Source organism: Equus przewalskii, chromosome 28, assembly GCF_037783145.1.
Source record: "Equus przewalskii isolate Varuska chromosome 28, EquPr2, whole genome shotgun sequence".
NCBI classification, from domain to species: domain Eukaryota; kingdom Metazoa; phylum Chordata; class Mammalia; order Perissodactyla; family Equidae; genus Equus; species Equus przewalskii.
This window is the reverse complement of record NC_091858.1, coordinates 25,891,449-25,911,686: the sequence shown is the minus strand read 5'-3', so window position 1 is coordinate 25,911,686 and position 20,238 is coordinate 25,891,449. Positions and strand designations below refer to the sequence as shown.

General features: G+C 36.7%; 1 protein-coding gene and 1 long non-coding RNA gene across 18 annotated transcripts in view; one reads left to right on the top strand and one right to left on the bottom strand.

The window, feature by feature from the left end:
* The window catches only part of TENM3 (teneurin transmembrane protein 3), a 2,420,957-nt gene that overhangs the window by 2,289,218 nt on the left and 111,501 nt on the right, over positions 1–20,238 (top strand). For all 17 annotated transcript variants that reach the window (XM_070598205.1, XM_070598211.1, XM_070598209.1 and 14 more), the window contains 2 exons: positions 735–857; positions 16,185–16,399. In XM_070598205.1, the coding sequence (XP_070454306.1) occupies positions 735–857; positions 16,185–16,399 (338 nt within the window). The remainder of the gene's footprint in view (positions 1–734; positions 858–16,184; positions 16,400–20,238) is intronic.
* Positions 2,565–5,765, bottom strand: LOC139080038 (uncharacterized). The gene is made up of 2 exons (XR_011534161.1): positions 5,674–5,765; positions 2,565–2,854 (listed from the first exon to the last, which is right to left on the bottom strand). It is a non-coding gene; the product is annotated as an uncharacterized lncRNA (long non-coding RNA).

The window sequence follows — 20,238 nt, the reverse complement described above, 5'->3', positions numbered from 1 at the left end:
AGTAAACACATTTACAAAATTTTTACAAATTAATAATAATGAAATTCTAATAAATTAATAAAATTAAGATTAAAAAAAAATACCCACATCAGAAACTCTACATGAAATTACCTGACACATACACATGTTGCTTCCTCTGTGTCATTGCTAAATTGAATGTCATAAATTTGAAGATTATTCATCTTAAATTTAGGATATTCAAATATTATTATGTTTTGTACATCTGAATCTATTTTGATCATTTCATCTGCCAACAGATTCATCTGTGAGACTAGTTTTTAGTTTTTGATTTAATCCAAATGAATAGCATTGTGTCTCTTGAGAACCTGTAGATGTTGCAACAAAGTATTATGCATGTGCAAGTGGCCTGTGGTCAAGTAAGCTTGGCAAATGCTGCTATAGAGCATTCTACCACTTACTTAAATGATGATGAAGAGTGAAACTGGAACAAAGCAGAGCAAATAATGATTCATTCCTAAGAGTTTCCTGGTAGCAATTAACTGAGTAATAGCAAATCATTATTAAAATGCTGCCATATTGCACTGCATTGCTACCTAAATTGCATTTGTGTGAGAAACTATTTGTACTCTAATTTTTATTATGCAGTTATCCTTGGTGTTTCGGAACATGGAAATTTTCACTTTACATATGACTCTTGTTATAAACATGTTTACCATTTGCTGTTGTAACTAAAAACAGCAGACCTTTAAACAACTTGTATTTTTCACCCCCAGCAATGCATCTCTTTGGCCTCAACTGGCAGTTACAGCAGACTGAAAATGACACATTTGAGAATGGAAAAGTGAATTCTGATACCATGCCAACAAACACTGTATCATTACCTTCTGGCGACAATGGTAAGAGAAAGAATTCTGTGTCTCGTAGTTTTCTTTTAACACTTCTTTTCCATAAATTTATTTTTACCCATGTTACATCCAGTTTTATGTGGGAGATGGAAAATGTTTGGAATTACAGATATCATTTTTTAATGAGTGGTTTTTATTAGTTGACTTCAAAGATTGGCATTCACATTGTTATTATAGGAATAATATGATTTTCTGCCTTCTGATTTGATGGCTAGGTCACCTTTCCTTCCTGCAAGTGTGTATTTCATTTTATTTTGAGTCTGTAAATAGATTATGATTCAGTGCATCATCTCTTATATTACCTTGGGTCTATTAAGCTTTCTTCAATCAAATAGTATGTGGAATTGGAATACTACATTAATTTTGTTATAAAAAGGCTTTAAATGCAAAACACGTAAAAGGATTATAATTTATTGACCTTTCTTCTGGTTGCCCATTCTCTAAACCTTCAAAAGTTTGCGCTTCGGGCTAACAGACTTTCAAATCAATTGGCTCTGAATTAAAAATGGAATTTAAGAGGTAGGTTAGAGAATGCTGTGTTTCATTTTTCCAAATTAAACACCCAGAAAAATGTATACACATGTAATGGTATTATATATACCCGTCTATTATTTTTATGTAGGTGTGTGTGCCTCTATATAGGTCTTGGCATTTGGCATCCTCTGACTTTTTGCAAAATGTCCTAATACTTTATATCTCAAAGCAACCAGATCAAGACACCTTTTCCTCTCACATGATAAATGTATTGTTTGTCTTTAAGCGTTTCCCTAGCTTTTCTTCCTCTTGTTTCTTCTTATCTAGCATATTTGTATTCTGCTTTGGCGTCAACTGTGTTCATCCTCAAGTGGCTAGTTTCTTTGCAAGACTAAAAGGAAGCATTATATATTTATATATAATATAATACAATATGTTTATTTATATTTATATATATGCTGCATTTTATATTAACCATTGACTGTGACTAATGCTTTTACATATTTCGTTGTTGTTGTTCTTTGCTTTCCCATCTTCTGTTTTAACAATACTACTTTATGGCACTTCTCTTCCTTCTTAGGGAGGCTGAGGAATTTTATAAAACATTAGGTTTTGGGGACTGGCCCCATGACGTAGTGGTTAAGTTTGTGCACTCCGCTTCGGCGGCCCAGGGTTCAGATCCCAGGCGTGGACCTACACACCACTCATCAAACCACACTGTGGTGGCATCCCACAAACAAAATAGAGGAGGATTAGCACGGATGTTAGCTCAGGGCCAATCTTCCTCACCAAAAAAAAAGACATTAGATTTTCATACTAATAATATCCCCACCCCCACCCCCACCCCTGTATGGAGCCTTTTGATACAAAGTCCTACACGTTCCAAAAAACTATAAACTGGTGACAGTGGAAGTCACTGCACAGTAGATTAAAGAAAAGTGAAGAAAAGCTTTCCTAATTAAAACTGTTGGTGGGAAATTTCAATTAAGTAAAATATAATTACTTTAAACAATGGTTTGATTTTTTTATACGCTGATAACACACATATGAACAAATCAAGTAACTACACAGAAATCAAGAGTATTTATTTCTGGTTTATATAGATTGAAATTTAGACTGTGTCTTAAAGTGGATGGTTCCTGCGAAAATGATCAAGTGGCACTTATTAACCACACATGTAGGGAACTTTTTTTCAGACTGAAGAAATTATACTAAAGAGAAAAATGCTTATTGTAGACATTTTATTTGTTTTACAACATCCTAACCTCTTATTATGATTAAAATGAAAATAGAGTGTGGCTAATTAGTTTCACAGTACTTGAAAAGCTCGATCCTGAGAAAGCTGTGACGTCAGAGGTGCTCGCACAGATGGGTCCTGGGTACTGGTATTTTCCAGGGAAAACCTCCGGTCTAGTCAGCATTCCTCAGCTCACATAGGCCTCTATTCAAATCCCAGCTTCTTCGGGAAACCTATTTACTTTGTAACCTTGGTCAACATGCTTAGTAGTTCAGATCTGCAAGAAAATTTTATGACAATCTAGGATCATATGAACCCCAGACATTTGGAAGAAGGTCATATAAATATGGCTTCAGAAACCTCCATGGAGCTGGAGTCCTTGAAAACAGTGAGGAACTATTGACCATGACTGAGTGAGAAATACTTGTTACATCGACACCCACATACACATACGCACATATATCTGAAATATGTTTCCCGAAATAGTACTCATGCTCATTTTGTGAAATGCACCCCGATATTTTCTATTCTGTTTTATTGTAGTTCCCATTTATAACAAATGCTAGTTGAAATTCACTCAGATAATTTCACAGTTTAGAAAGGATGGTGATCCACAGGTGCAAAAGCCCTGTTCTGAAATTCTCCTTCTCTAAGAGGGACTGAAGTTCCCTGCGTGCTCATAGAATGCGCTGAGTTCAGTCTCTGGGCGCCTGGAAAGCGACTGTGTGTATGCGTGAATCAAGTACCGTCTTTCTTTCTAGCCTCCCACGTAAGATAACAGATGCCCCAGAATGAGTTAGTGCCCTGGAGAAAAACTGACCCTCCCCTGCCACTTGGACTAGGAGATTCGTAGGAATTTCTCTTTATGGAAGGAAGGCTGTCTCTGGGCTCAGATCTTGTCCAAGGTGTGATGTAGACAGTAGTCACTTGTTGTCTTCTTTATTATTTCTCAGATAACCCAAAAAACTCTAAATTGTAAGAAATTCTTATTTCGTTTTTCCAAGTAAATGTTCTTGGTATGTATTAAATATTTGTAGACCTAGAGTGCAGGGGGTGGGGATGGGGGGACTCTATTTGGAAAAAGGAGGTACCTTAAAAACACTGCTTTTAAACCTCTGTGACAAACCTCAATGTTCATGTACCATCACCCACTACTTCAGTTTTATACACTGTCCAGAGAAGCAGATCCCGTCATCTCTTTAGAAATTCTAGGAGATTACAACCCTTATGAAAGCCTTAGAATTCTGAACGAAGCCCGCTAGGAGACTTTACCATGCTAAGCATAATGAGAAAATTACTTCACGGCTTCTAAATGCAGTACTCTTGTTTATGCGGTCCTACTTTATTCTTATTTTATAAATATAATTCTAAGGAACAGTCATGGTACTAAGGGTTCAGTAAACTCCCGGCTTGCTTTTAAGTTAATTCTAAACTGAGGCTGCTAAATGGTATTTAGTATTGAAAAGAAGAATTCCTATTATACCCCCTGATCCTCTGCTGATTGTTCTTGAGACTTTCTTTGACTACAAATTTTAGAGATGAGATGTCAGAAGTGTGGGGTCTCAGGCAAACCTGATGGAAGTGGGCAGTATGAAGAAAGAAGTAAGAATGAAGTTTTTAGCTCAAACACCAGTCTTTTTCCAGAAACTAAAATTATTCCCCTGGACCAAGGAATTCCTTTAGCCTAATGACCTGGAAAGAATGACACAGGCTTATATTCAAATCCTAGCTCTTTCATTTATTTACTTTGTAACCTTGAACAAGTTACTTAACCTCTCTGAGCCTCAATTTTCTCATACATAAAGAAGGAATAATAATACCCATCTCCTGGCTCACCAACTTCAACAGTCTGGCTGCCCTACTACATTTGCCTTGCCAACTCTCGCTCCCACGCTTCTCAACAGTTATTTCAAACCTTCCTACTGTACAGAAAACTCCAGTCCATCCGCTGTCTCAGCAGATGGCTTTACGTTCTGTTGAACAAAAAACTAGGAGGGAGTTCTCTGAATTTCATGTAAACAAATCTCCATTCCTATGCGTATCTGGACCTATCCTTTCACGTTTTTCTCACTAGTCAAGGCTAATCTTTGCATAAGGACTCTTGATCCCATTCTATATCTTCAGAATTTCCCCACTCTACTGATATCTTTCAGTCAACATTTGAACATTCTGAAATCTCTCACATCTTTAAAAAAAAAATCCTGAGTCTACCTCCTACGCCAGTCCCACCCTATCTTTCTCTTCTCCCCTCCTTCTTGAACGTAGTGTATATATTCACTTAATTCATTTCCTTACCTTTCACTTACTCCTGTTACCCAGTCCGGCCTCTGTGATACTCCTTTCTCATGACTGTCCTCTACCACCACCACTCATGGAAACCGAGGTCTTCCAGAGTTAGCAATTGCTCTGTCAGTAGCATCAATTAATACTCTTCAATCTCTATTGTATTTAGGTTCTTGGTAGCATTTAATAGGTAACCTATCCCCCCTAATTAAATATTCTTTCTCTTTAGCTTCTATGATACCACATTTGCCTGGGCTTCCTGACTTTTTGGTAGTGACTTCTCAGTTTATTTAGTTGACTTATCTTCTTCTGTCTGATCCGTAAACATTGCTGTTACCCAGGACTCTGATCTTTTCAGAATATAATCTCTTTGAGCTCTCTCATCCACTCTCCTGACTCCAGTTACATTCTCTGTGCTGTGTGTTATGTTACACTCTGTGTGCTCCCAAATCAATAAGTACAGCCTACATCTCTCTCTGAGCTCCAGACATCAACTACATAAAATCTATCCAAGTATCTTTGGAACATCTCCACTTGGGTGTGTTCCAAGCACCTCAAACTCCACATGTCTAAAACTAAACCCATCAAGTACTTTAGTTACGTATTATTGCATAATAAGCCACATCAAAACTCGGTGGTTTCAAAGAACAATTGTTATCATCTCTCATGGTTCTGTGGCTTGACTGGGCAATTTTTGTGTTGGGTCTCTCATGCAATTGCTTTCAGATGTCAGCTGGATCTGTTTGAGCTGGGAGTCTAAGGTGGCTCACTCTCATGGCTGGCAGTTGATGCTATTTGTTGGCTGTAACTCACCTGTGACTGTCAAATGGAGCATCTGACCATAGCCTTCCATGTGGCTTGGGCTTCTCAGAATATAGTGGCTGATCCTGAAGAGGAGTATCCCAAGAGGGAACATTCCAGGAGACCCAGACAGAAGTCACAGAAGGCTTCTTGTGACCTAGGACATTGGACATTCCAGGATGTCACTTCCATCACATCCTCTTGGTCAAGAAAGGCAGTAAGATCAGCCTGGATTCATAGGAAGCAGAATTAAACTCCCCCTCTTCACTGGGGAATGGCAGGGACACCTTGCATAAGGCATGTGGGATGGAAGATGTTGTGGCCGTCTTTGGAGAACACAATTGGCATATCATCTTTCTTTCCCTATTTGCCTTCTTTCAGTGCTTTTTATATTAGGAAATGGCATCATTCTCTAGTTCTCTGAGAGTCACACTTGACGCCTCCTACTCTCCTACCTCCCATACTCAATCACTTACCAAGTCCTGTCAATTCTAACTTCAAAATATCTCTTGGATCCTATCATCTCTCACCTGGATTACAGAAGTCACCTTCTTTCTGGGAGATATCTCTCTCATCTTGCTCATCCATTCTTCAAACACAAATTTGAGATATCAATCCCCTGCCTAACCCCTTCAGTGACCTAGATCCTGGTCAGATACCTTTAAATGACTTACAAGGCTCTCCACAATCTGGCTGTTAATCACACCATACTGTAATACTGAAACAATATAGCAGAGAGATAAAGAATCAAGGCACTTGAGGCCAAACCACATAGTTTCCTATCCTAGTGCTGATCGTGAATGCCTGTGTTACTTGGGACTTTGTACTTAAGTTTTCTCATCAGTTAGAATGATCTTGAGTATTCAACATAAATACTTAAAAATGATGGGTAGTGTATAGTAAATGCTTGAAAAATGTTAGTGGTTATTGCTATTACCGTTTAATGTATGTCTTCTTTGCTAGAGTATGAGGCACAGATTGTATTTATTTTTCCACTGCTCTGTCCGAAGCTCTCAGCACAGTAATAGATGCCCAGTAAGCATTTGTTGAATGAGTGAATGAAAATAGTATGACTAAAGTATGTATAAAGTATATAAAGGAGTCAACACAATGCCTGGCATAAAGTAGACACAAAGCAAATGTTGGTGCTGTATAGTGACTAAGAATTGAAGCCCTGCCACTCACTGGGTGGCTTTAAGTAAATTACCTTCTCTAACCTCCTGTGTCTTCATGGGGTAGTACTAAGGTTTAAATCAGATAATTCTTGTAGGGTGCCAAGAGTGATTGGAACATGGTAAGTATTTGATGTATGTCAGACATTATTAGTTCACTTTTTTCTACAATTCAAGATTATGTACTTGTAGCTTGTAGCAAAATTCTTAAGGAGACAGATCCTTAAATCAGCATCAATAATATCCTCTAAAGCCTCTTATAACCTAGGACATTGGACATTCCAGGATGTCACATCCATCACATCCTATTGAATGCTCTTCCTTTGAATGCATAATACTCATTCACCATGAGTTTATTTATTGAGTGTAGACCATGTGCCTTGTTCAGAGCAAGGTTCGGAGAACACAACAGTGAAAACACAGTCACAGTTGTTCCCAGAGTGTGTGAATTGCTAGGCAAGACAGGAATCAAGCATGCAATTAGTATGAGTTAGAAAATGCACAATAGGAAAAGTAGAGGGTACCATGGGTAGACATTTCAACACAGGTTTATTCGAAAGGAGCAATAAGACAAATGCCAAAATTTAGCATAGATATATGGCATAATGTAAGACAAAAATGAAAGGCCATAAATTTTGGTTAGTATAACTCTGGCAAATGACTCCTCCAATCAAAAAAATATTTTTTTACACAAACTTTCAGTTATAAAATAATTAAGTCATGGGATGTAATGTACAGCATGGTGACCATAGTTAATAATACTGTATTGTGTATTTGAATGTTGCTAGGAGAGTAGATCTTAAAAGTTCTCATCACAAGAAGAAAAATTGTAACTATGTGAGTGATGGATGTTAAGTAGATTTATTGTGGTAATCATTTTGCAGTATATACAAATATTGAGTCATTATGTTGTACATCTGAAACTAATATAATATATGTCAATTATATCTCAACAACAAAAAATAAACTCCTTTTGTATGAGTACAAATTGAAAACCTCATGTGTGTGTGTGTATATATACATAGACATGATTCATCCTGTTGAAACAAAATAATTCAGATTGCTTTTAAATTTTACATTGTTGTCCCTCATGTATGAATTGTCTCAAGTACTAGACAATTTAAGAGAAGTAGATTTTATAGCAAGATAAAGATTGCCTGTGAATTGAAGAAATGGGACTCATAGGGCTGGAAGAGCGTTGAGTTTTATTCAAAATTGTTTGTAGTATTTGTGTTGCAATGTACAATAGTTCCTCAATTGGTGCTATGTTGATTTTGTCCATTAAACTATGTTTGCAGGGTGGGTATGTTTTAATTCATGTAGCTTGTGATGTAGCCCTGTGTATCCACAATGCTAAGTTATGGCATGTGGTTATTTATAAAAAGGCATGTTCTCTCAGAGATCTCAAAGTCAGGGTCTGAATCCAAGGTGAAGTCATAGACTTGGAGGGTGGGCTATTGATCGTCTATAAATGCCTAACCTTGCTTCCTGACGTCCTAATTATTAGTGCCTCTGTGGGACTGAGGATGATATTATCATTTACCGCCCCCTCAACAATTGAGTTAGCCTTTCACAGTTGTATTTCTTTTCTGCCTTTCCCTGTTAATCATTACAGGCGTCTTTACTCACATCATATGCAGGCAGCAAATTCATGATATACGTGGCAAAACATGTAGTATTGTTTCACTTTCAATGGTTTTCTGATGTCACAAATAATTTTTGAACAGATACCAAGTCTCCTAATTACTGGTATGATTTTAAATACTCTGTTTTGTCCCTATAACGTCTGGGGTTGGTAAACTATTATTTATAAAACATCTCAGAATACAAAGTAATTTTTGAAAGGTGTTTTATCTGAAAAATGCCACTTTACTGATGTGTTTTCATATAAACTGGGTATCTCATAGGAGAGGAGTAGCAATAGCTTTGTATATGGCTCTCTTTATGTTTTCAGGTTCTGACAGCTGTATTTTAAGACATTAAGACTGTTGTGACACATGCTTACTGATGAAAGGAAAAATCACAGTCAGTTGGTAAAAAGACTGCTGGTGGCTCCCACATTCAGGAACGACAGGACACACACACACAAAATCTTCCAGATGATGCTCTATTGTGTTTGAAGATGTGGTCCATCGCTCCCTTTCTGGGAAGGCTTTAATTGGTTTGATTTCTAACCCACCAGCTCTGTAGTTTAGAATAACTACAGGGCACGCTGTTGCCCTATTTTTTCCTCCATTTTTCCTCCTTTTTCTCTTAGTAAAACCTACAGACAACCTTAGCTTTTCCTATGATCATTCCCAGGTTCAGACTCTGGGGGTTTAAAGATGGAGTGATCTCAGTAAGGGAGGACGGAGAGCGCTAGGACTGGCCCTCCTTTCATTTCCTCTGAAGCCAAAGTTTTCTGGAATTCAGGACATGATGAAAGACATCTGTGTCCAGGCTTTTATCTACGAGGACTGATGAGCTTCAGAGGAAAAGATTGTCCAAGTATTTACGAGTTTATCCCACTGTGCCAGTGGCTCGCTGACTTCCAGGTGTGTTTACGATCAATAAGGAGCATTTGAAAATGCGAACAGGAGTGACCGCATGTGACTTGGCCAAATCAGAGAAGGGCCGTGCCTTGAAAAGCAACAGTGCGGAATTTAAAAAGACAAAGGCCCTTCACAAAACGGTAGTCCCCTGACATCTGCAGTAGAGGCTTTAGCAGGACTGTTATATTCATCTAAGCTTCCCATTCAGTGGAGTTAAGCAGAGAAAAATCAGTCAAGTCCTTCTGTCTCTCCATCACTGATTATAATGAGAGGTCAGGTCTGCATCTAGTTTTTAGAAAAGACACATCCTAAGACTTTAATTCAAAATAAATTCATCCTAAATAGTGTCGTAATTTGAAGCAAATACAAGTTGACAGGCACTTAAAAATGAGATTCAGGGGCCGGCCCTGTGGCCCAGTGGTTTAGGATCGGCACGCTCCACTTCAATGGCCTGGGCTCAGTTCCCGGGTGCAGACTTACATTACTCATTGGTGGCCGTGCTGTGGCCTCATACAAAATACAAAATAGATACAAAATAGAGGAAGGTTGGCACAGATGTTGGCTCAGGGCAAATCTTCCTCAGCAAAAAAAAGAGAGAGAGAGAGAGCGATTCATATTTCATAGGAAAAGCTAGAATAAATCAGTGATCCCCAGACTTTTGTTCTTGTGCCCCTAAAACTGAATATGTATACAAATTTAAATTAAATTTTATTTCCTGCGGCCATAATGCTCTTAAGTGTTCTAAAAAACCTGTTTTCTTCTATATTGAATTGTGCTTACAATTATTAGTTGTATACATTTGACTGAAATCAAGCTAATTATGATATAAATATGTTAAACATTTTGATTATTAAATATAAAAAGTGAAAATGTATTGAAAATAACTCTCTGAATGAGATGAATGGGGACTTTTTCAGATACTTGTGAGTTCATGGGTGAATATTACTTATTGCAAGAGCAAAGCAAAATTCAATATCAATTCTATACCTGTTTTCCTTTTTGATAAATGTAAATATAAGAAATCTTGCTACAAAATATGCAGATGGGAATGGAAGGATTTTTTTAGAGTGATGCTGGTCAATTATTTGAACTCCTTATTGGTCATATGTCAAAAATCACATGGTCTTCTATTTCCAAAAAGTGTGTTTAGTGGTCTATAAGCTATCAATGGCGTCACATTTCTTCTTCACTTTTACTGAAAGCAGAGAATTGACAGCTACCTACTTTGAAAAAGATTTGTTGCACAGTTTTCTGAATCTGTCCCTTTCTCAGTTTCTGTGGAGTATTCCAGAAAAGGCTTCACCAATGCTTGGCAAAATACTTCTCATTACGTGAGTTGTTCTACTTAGTGGCACTTTGTTTAATCTGGTATATGCAGAATGGGGTGGAAAATGGAACTATCATTCATTTTATTTCACCTTTGTTAGTGTAATCTTTTTTGAGTACTTTTATCATATGCTTTAAGTATCTCTTTAATTAGCTCATTTAATTTATGGGAAATACCTACTAGATAATTTACTGGCGTAGCTAGTACTCATTAAAATCAAGCTTACTTTCCATCAGAAAAAGTCTGACTTATTTTTTCCGTTGGAATGAATTAATATACATTTTGTCACAACAATCTCAGTTCTGAATTCCTAACTGCAGGTAGATGGCAGAGAGATAGATAAAGCACAAATCCTTGCCATGGGTTTGACAATGAGATTAAATAAGGCGTCACTGCCTTTAAGATTTCTTACCATGTTGATATTCTCTTTGCAATCACAAGACTCTTTGGCAGGTAAAAAGCAATTTTTGACAGTGGTTGGGGTGGGTGATGAGGGCATTAAACAAAAGTATTCTTCCTCCCCCTTGATAGGTCAGATTTCAAAACCTGCCAACAGTCTTAAATACTTTACTTCTTAACTCCATACTTGGTCCTTGGTAGAATTACCTCAAAGACACTACCTAGGGTTTATGGTGTCTTGAATAAAACAGGCTTCATCAACAAAAATACTTTGAATTTTGCCCTTTTTTTGACACACTGGAAGCTTTATGCTCCAAGACAGTGGGTCACAGTAAGATTCTGCACTTACAATAGGTAAGCCCTTCTGTTATAAAGAAAGTCTACACGTGGAAATTGTTGAGGTTCTAGACGTTAATTCCCTTGAAACAGTCTACCTCTTTCCTAACTGAAAAGTCTTCATGTGCCCTAGGGGATAGGACTCCTCTTTTTGAAGACTCCTGGACTAAATGACCTCCTGGGCACTTGAACTCTGACGGTCTATGATGTTATGATTAGTTGGGCTTTTTTGTTACAGAGAGACAAGAAAACAGTTATTACACTATCACACAATGTCCTGTTCAAACACGTTTGGTCAACTGTGGTTCTTTTGCTTTACAAATGAAAGAACATCTCTCTGAAAAAGAGCCACTTGTTACATTAGCTGTGGGACTAGTTGGATAAGTGGATACACTTATTGACACAATAGTGGATACACTTATCATTTCAGTGAGAAAGATTTTAACTCCTCAAAATCAGTATATGGAGAAAGCGACACCACAAAACCTGAAACCTTAGAAGTCAGAACTCGATCACTATTTCCAAAACTAAGGCTCTTGGGCAAAGGTGATGTTTTGGAAAAAAATTCTGGCATTAGCACCAGTTTATGCTTTCCAACTCTCAAAGCACAGGTATGCTATTAAAGCTGCTAGAAACCATTTATAGCAGCAATAGATAAGATCAACACCAGAGAGTAGATTAAATCATGGATACTAACAGTAGAACTTGTTAATAACAATAAAGTATAATAGCCTTAGAAATGTATGAACTTGATGAATGAGTCTAAATATGAGTCATTTCTGTATTTAAATATGATAGGTGTACTAACAGATCTTAGTGAGAAAAAGGACTGCTAATTTATTCAGTATTTTAAAAATAGTTTCTTGTAGAAGTCAACCAGAAGAGAAAAACTTAAGAATTTATTATAAATTATAACACAGAGAATATTATAATATCCGTGGCAGTTTTTATTTTATACACACACAACAGAGGAACAAGTAAGTGCTTTTGTGGCATTGAAATACAATTTATCCATATTAAGCCTACATCGTGTCTATTTTTAAAAGTTTTTATTTTATAAAAACTGGTCCTTCCTTCCTAGTAAAAATAAATTTATGTCCTAAAATTGAAAGCTAAGCAGATTCTCTAAGGTGGTTCAATGGGTTAATATATATGATTTTATATGAAATAGACAAATTTAAAACTTAGTAATTTAAAATAATACTTTTAAAAACGACAAAGATTATACTGATGATTATATAAAACACGTTGTTTGGGGGCCGGCCCTGTAGCATAGCGGTTAAGTTCTCATATCCCACTTTGGCAGTCTGGAGTTCACCAGTTCAGATCCTGGGCGTGGACCTATGCACCACTTGTCAAGCCATGCTGTGGCAGGCGTCCCACATATAAAGTGGAGGAAGATGGGCATGGATGTTAGCTCAGGGCCAGTCTTCTTCAGCAGAAAGAGGAGGATTGGCAGCAGATGTTAGCTCAGGGCTAATTTTCCTCAAAATAAAAAAAAAGCACGTCATTGTTTTGGAATTAGGCAGACCTAGATTTGAATCTTGACCCTACCACTCACTTTGGGCACGTAATTTACTTCTCCGAGCTTTAGTTTCCTCATCTCCAAATAATATTGACCTCACAGAATTGTTTTGAAGTTTAACACAGATAATATAGGTGAAACTACCTGGCCTGTCATAGGTTCTCAGTGAAAGTTAGTTTCATTTCTCTTTTTCACCTTCTTTAACCTTTACAGTGACAGGTAATTGATGACGTGTAGGTGCCTGTGCAGAGGCATGCAAAAGGAAAAGTAGAAGTTGGTCTCAGGTATTTAAAATTTTTCTATGAATGAAGAAAGACGTCTGGTTAGATCAGAAGCAAAAATAATCCCTGGGTGGTAGGATTATGTTTTTTATCTTTTTATTTAAATATATGTTCTAATTTTGCTAAAATGAATATGCATTACTATCATAAAATAAATATTTAAAATTTTAATGAATGATGCACAGTTTATGAGTTGATACATGAAAAATTACAATGATTAGTATAACCCAATTTTGAACTTTTATTCCCCAGAGCATTTTATATTACTGAATTAGCTCAAGAAAAATAGACCTGATAGCTGAAGGGTTGTTAACTGCCTTGATTATGGTTATCAGGGAAAAAAAAGAGAGGCAGAGGGATTGTAAATAATGTATTTTTGTCAAGCTTTCTTGTACAGCCTCTTCCTGCCTCATACCTGGGTGATTGCATCTGTATCCTAACTCGTCTCTCCACTTCTAGGCTTCCCACACTACTGCGCTTTAATGTCCTTGAAATAATGACGTCATTTCCCCTATATCCTTGATCAGAATCTTTCCTGGGTCTCCATTTAGCCATAGCCGTCCTTTGCAACTAATGGTACATGTGTCATTGTAGGATGCCGCGGTCCAAGTAGACAACAATCTCAATGTTTACTAGTAACATACTCTGCCTCAAACTTCACTTTTCCATAGGTGTGAATTTGTTGTGAATCACTCTAGACCCTAATGGCCATAACCTGGTTATCTGCCATACTTATCTGTGATCGCAAGGCATATTCCTTAGTAATCTTGAATTGTTTGTCCTGATACACACACACATACACACACAGCTGAGGAACAGTTAAATGCCTGTGTGGCATTGAAATACAATTTACTCATAGCAAGTCTACTTCAAGTAGCTGTTTTTTAAGAATGCCATAAATTATATGCATAGTAACATAATACTAATAAATATATATATCTTCAGGAAGAAGGATGGAATAATGCTCTTTGTAGAGTTGAAAATACAAAATATGAAAAAGTCACTAACGTGAAGTTTGAAGACCAAGTTTTTCAGCTTGGCATTCAAGTCTTTCCACAAACAGCTATCATTCTCCTTTCCAACCTTGTCTCCCGTTACTCCCATGACAGGCCCGTGAATGTCTTCCATTCATTCACTGCCTCCTGAGAGCCAAGCTTTTTACGTGTGATGCCTCGTGTAATCCTTAGGGTAGTCCTGTGATTGCGTTATTACTATCCCCATTTTACAGATGAGGTTTAGGATCAGAGGTTTAATATATTCCTTCAGGTCACACAGCTAGTTAGTGACAGAGCCAGGATTCAGATCTTGGTTTGTCTGACTCCAAACCCAGTTTTCTTAACTGCTTTTCTGGCCAGATGGATCCCTCTGCTCACCATCACCCTAACACATGTCCAGCTCCATTACCGTGTTTTTAATCATGATGTTTACCCAGCTCAGAAACCTCACCCTACCTGTCCATCCAAGTTCACCTCAGAACTTCCCTCTTCTGTGAAGTCTTTCAACCTCCAGCTGCAGTAACGTCACCTTCCTCTGACCCTTGACCTTCTGTTGCTTTAGATTGTCATCTAATTTGTTAGTTTGTAGGTGTTGTCTTCCCAGTCAAGTAATTAATTGCTTGATAGCAGAAGTCGTGGAAGCCAGAGTAGATAATCTCTAAGGTTCTATTCTTTGGTTTATATTTCGTCTTATCACGTGCAGTTCTGTGTCCCTAGTAAACGCTCAAAAATGAACTCAATGTTAAATTAATACCTCTTCGTAGATAGAAGGTGCTCTCCTCTGACATTAAAATAAATTGTTCACACCTCTCTGATTTGAAATTAAGTCCTCTAAATTTTGAATTAACAGCTTCTCTAGAGGCTATTATATCATATTATGTGATATATGAATTAATATTCAGATTAATGTCTAAAAAAACAAACTTAGTGGTAAGTCAACTTTCCGAGTTTAAAAAGATTGAATTGATAGAGGGTAATTTGTCTCAGTTTCATGCCGTTCCTAAGCCTTCATGGACCCTTTCTAAATAAGAGACAAAGTGGTTTTATGTCCGTTTAAGGCAAATTATAAAACCTCCTTTGTCACTAACCCCCTCAAAATAACTGAGAAGCAGCCTTAACAAAGAGGGAAGGAGGGGAACACCATTACAAAAAAGAGGAGTCTTGGATTGTTTCCTAAAACCAGGCCTCGCACAGAGAGAGGAGATGGTCTCTAAGAGGTGGCAGAGATCCGGGGAGCAGAGTCTCTGTTGCTGCAGGTCGAAGCTGGTTGAGGGGGCTCATACACGTGTACCTGCTAAGGCTGAAAGTGAATTTGAGATGAGGGTCAAAAAGGAGAAGTTGTGGCAGCCTACATCAAAAACTTTGTGAGAATTTATACTTCCCCCTCCTTCCCTTGCCCTCATAATGTCCCCACTTCCCCTTCTCTGCCTCCCTTCCAGCATCTGATTTTTCGTTCATCCTAATATGTAGTTTAGAGGGAACTACATGAATCAGTGCCATTGATTGGTTTTGTGGTTTGCGTAAGGATTGATTGGGAAATTTCCATAATCCATTCTGCCTTAATTTACACTTTTGCAGTGTTTCTGTATGTTTAGAATGACTGATAAGTACCGGACTTTGTCTCTCCCAAGAAATAACAAGACATATAATTTGTAAGATAATTATGTGTCAAGTGATCAAGAAAGACTGTAGGTGTGAAAACAGTTTCAGTAATTGGCATACCTAAGGAAAGTCAAAGAGTTTTGACTTAAGTATCCTAAAGAATGTGCTAAATCAGAATTCGTTGAACAACAATATCTAACAAAAAAGCTTTTCAAGTGAGCGTTGGATGAGAGCATTTCGCTTTTCAGGAGATGCAATGTCTAAGCATTTGGTGAAAAGAACTTTTTGAAAGGAAAGCTGTTTTGTTTTGTTTTTTTAATTTTTTGTTCTTCTTCAATGGATCTCTTACATTCAGGAAAATTAGGTGGATTTACACAAGAAAATAACACCATAGATTCCGGAGAACTTGATATCGGCCGAAGAGCAATTCAAGAGGTTCCTCCTGGGATCTTCTGGAGATCACAGCTCTTTATTGATCAGCCACAGTTTCTTAAATTCAATATCTCTCTTCAGAAGGATGCATTGATTGGAGTATATGGCCGAAAAGGCTTACCACCTTCCCATACACAGGTAAAAGTGGGCTTTGTTGTCAATAAAATGAAAAACTGCTAGTTTGCATCTTTAAAGTTATTCTGTTTCTTAACTTCAGCTGTTTAACTGTTTGACCAATTTTCTATTGATCTTTTTACAGTGAAAACAATTTTGAATGTAGGTTACACTTATCTTGAGGTTTTTGAGTGAGTAGGAAGAACAGCGTTTTCTTCCCAAGTTGCTTTAAGCGTTATTGATTGATTGAAATGTACTAAAATTTGTGAGTAACCTAATGAATATTGAACATCATCTGAGCACCTTGTAAAACACCGTGGGTTTTCAAGTGTTTTGCAAAGATTCTATAATAATTTCAGATGATCTTATTCCTTTTATGTAATAGATGCATAACATTTTCATCTCAAACATGTATTCATTCTGTTGAAAATGTGTTATGTATTTTTTTACTTGATGCCAGATTTACCCAGTAAAGAAATTATGGGGACATAAACATAAATATGGTGATAGGAACTTTATCAACTCGAGCCACGATTCCTCATCTACAAATGATGAACACTGAAATAAAAAGGCAGAGTTTTCATGGAAAGCCAAGGATGATCCCATTAGTGTGGTACTCAAAACAATTCAAATATCCTTATATTATAGATTCAAAGAACTTTAAAGTCAGTTCGCTTGCATGAAAATCACCTCACAATAGCAGTCACAGATAGAGAGCCACTATCAATAATTCCACAGGCTTTTTCATAATCTAATACTGGGTCATAGTGTATAAATAGGAAATTGTGATTTACAAGAAGTCCCATCATGTCTAAGAGAAATTATTTAAATTACCTACCATAAAATTGGAGCTCAGACTTTTCCCAAGATCAACTATTATATTAGTAAATACAGAAATTCAAAAAATGTGATAGATGCTTAATTAAAGTTGACAATTGGATGAGCTTAAGTTGTACTTGATAATCAGTTTACTTACCCATGGAATTTCATGCTGATTTTAATTTCATTGGTAAAATGAGAACTGGAGGATTTTCGTGTATGCTTTTTTTATATTATGTAATTTTGTGAGAAATGCTTTTTCCATAACCTAAGAATATAAATTATAAAGAAAAGATGATCATATACTAATAAAAGATTATCTTTAAAGAAAGATGAGTAAAAAAATTTGAACATGCTTTTTCTAATGTCATTGTGGATCAGGGAAGATTTCGTATTATAAATTATATGTCCATGAAATGTTTGAATATCATGCCTTGGTGTATTCATTTTTTTGATTTAACATTTTTCATATCTAAATTATTAAATATGTTTAATTCTTATATATCAAATACTTTTTCTTGTGTACTAGCATCCAATTTTAAATTTTAGATTACAGTTGCATTTGACTCCAGGTCATGTTTTAGGTGATGCTGACTAGGATATAATAACCAGATTCTCTTAAATGGAAGTGGGTTTCTGTAACTGCAATTATAGCAGATAGAACTGCATTTATAGCAATAGTCCAGTGAAATAGGAAAAAATATTTTTCCATTGGAACCACTTATATGATTAAATTATTTTTGTGTAACTCAAGAAATATACCTCTAAGCTAAGCACAATAGTGAGCATGTAACCTTTAAAGTAAATTCCAAAAAATAGTTTCAGAAAAAAATTGTCTAATGTGTTATATACTTTAAAGGTTTATTTAAAGATTTAGAATTGACTCTTTGCAAGTTATATATACTATATAAGATTAGGGAAATTAAAGGTGTAGTTCCAGGTTTTCTCATAATTCTTCTGGTATTTACACACAATATACGTGATATCCACTTTTCTTTTCTGCCACAGTATATGTGTTTAAGTAGGTTACGCATTTTCTTAAGCTCCACAGTTATTAGAGTTCCTTAGTCTGGTTGATTCAAGATCAGCAGAGCAAACAACTGTTTCTGAGTTCAGTGTTTAAACATGAAATATGCTATAAAGCAGCCCAAATTGAACATTTCTCTGTTTCTGGGGAATGTTAAATAAATCAACCTGAAATAATTAAAGTTGGCCAGACATTCAGAATAGTCACTTGAGTTTTGAAAGTCTTTGTGACCCTTTATAAAACTGTCCGTTTGACTGTTGCCAAGAAATCAATTGACTTTCTTCTCCCTGATGCCCAATTCATTCTCCTGGACAGTTAGAAGCCTAAGGAAGCAATTTAACGCTCTACAGTTAATAGTGTACTGTATCATTTAAGCGCATTTGCATGAAGGCTGTTTGAGAAGGGGAGTTGAAACTTGGGTTCTAAGCACACACCCCTACCTCTTTTTAACCTTGTGACCTTGAACAAATCACTTAACTTCTCTAAACCTCAGTGTCTATCTGTTAAATGAAAGAGTTGGATCAGATGATCTATAAAATTTCTTCCTCCTCTACACTCCAATGATACACAGCGAGATGATGCCACCACCAAAAAGTTGATTTAAGAAAACAGTTCGGTGTTCAGAGATTCTGAGTTCTCATCATCGTAATATCTAAATTGAGTTAAGCTTGTGGATAGTCTCCCTGTTCAGAAATGAACCACCAAGATACCTTTATCAAGTATAACCTTTGTCTCATGATAGCTTCCCCAAAGTGGTGAGACTGAATTTCGTCCTAAAAATAGCATGAGATCCTGAGGCTGGCTCCCACAGGGAATCCATGTCTCCATCTTATGATTAGGTATTACAGAGCAAGACTCAAGTTTGCCTGTAAGTGATTACTTTACATCCTATGAACAAAGGTTATTAAATATTTCTATTCCATATCATTTGTTTACTTTTCATAGAGATGGTTTTAGCATTAAATAGGGAACTTGTCTTTAAGTATTTGAATAACCCTCCTGAAGTCGTGCATGAAATGCCCCTACAGAAAAGCCTAGAACTGGGTAAAGACTCAACAACTGTCAGCTACTCCCCTCCACCACGATCATGCTGACCACTCCAGCCTTATTTTATTGTTCATAGTGTGATGCAAGGGGTGATTTCTGTGATAAAGGTATGATTATGAGTATGGGCTTGAAAGACCACTTAAAACCCCAAATTTCCTCCATTTTCGATTTATCAGTTACTGTGTTTAATGTTAGAGAAGAAAAATGTTTATATGAAATAGGACCATAAAAAGAAACTTTTTCTTGTCTCTTTACCATGCTAATATAAATATTTAAATCTGATGAGAAAATTAATGGCTTATTTGAGAATGAGGCACCTTTCAAAAGTGCTGAATTAATTTTCCTCTGATAATTTTGGAAAACAAGTCCAGTGAATTTGTGTGTGTGTGTGTGAGGAAGATTCACTCTGAGCTAACATCTGTTGCCAATCTTCCTCTTTTTTTCCTTGAGGAAGATTAGACCTGAGCTAACATCTGTGCCAATCTTCCTCTATCTTGTATGTGGGTCGCCCCCACAGCCTGGCTTGATGAGTGATGTGTAGGTCCACACCCTGGATCTGAACCTCCAAACCCGGGCCACCGAAGCAGAGTGCAGCGGACTTAACCACTATGCCATGGGGCCAGCCCCACCAGTGAAATATTTGCGGATTAAATATCCACGCCAGTCATTATTTTCATCCTTGTAAGATATAAATGAAAAAAATTTTTGAATGCTAATCAAGTTAAAGCAATTGTGTGTATTTCTCTCAGCTGAGTGATGTTATAATGCAGTTTTGCTACACAAAAAATGCTTTAATATTTAAATAAAAATTTTAATGTGTTGGAAACTGAATTAGATATTCTAAATTCTGTCCAGTAGTAACAGTAGAGGTCTGTGATCAGTACAGTGGCAACGAATTTAACTATGATTCTCAGAATCCCAACAACACCTTTTATTCCAATTTGACTGTGTTAAGGGATTCCTATAATAA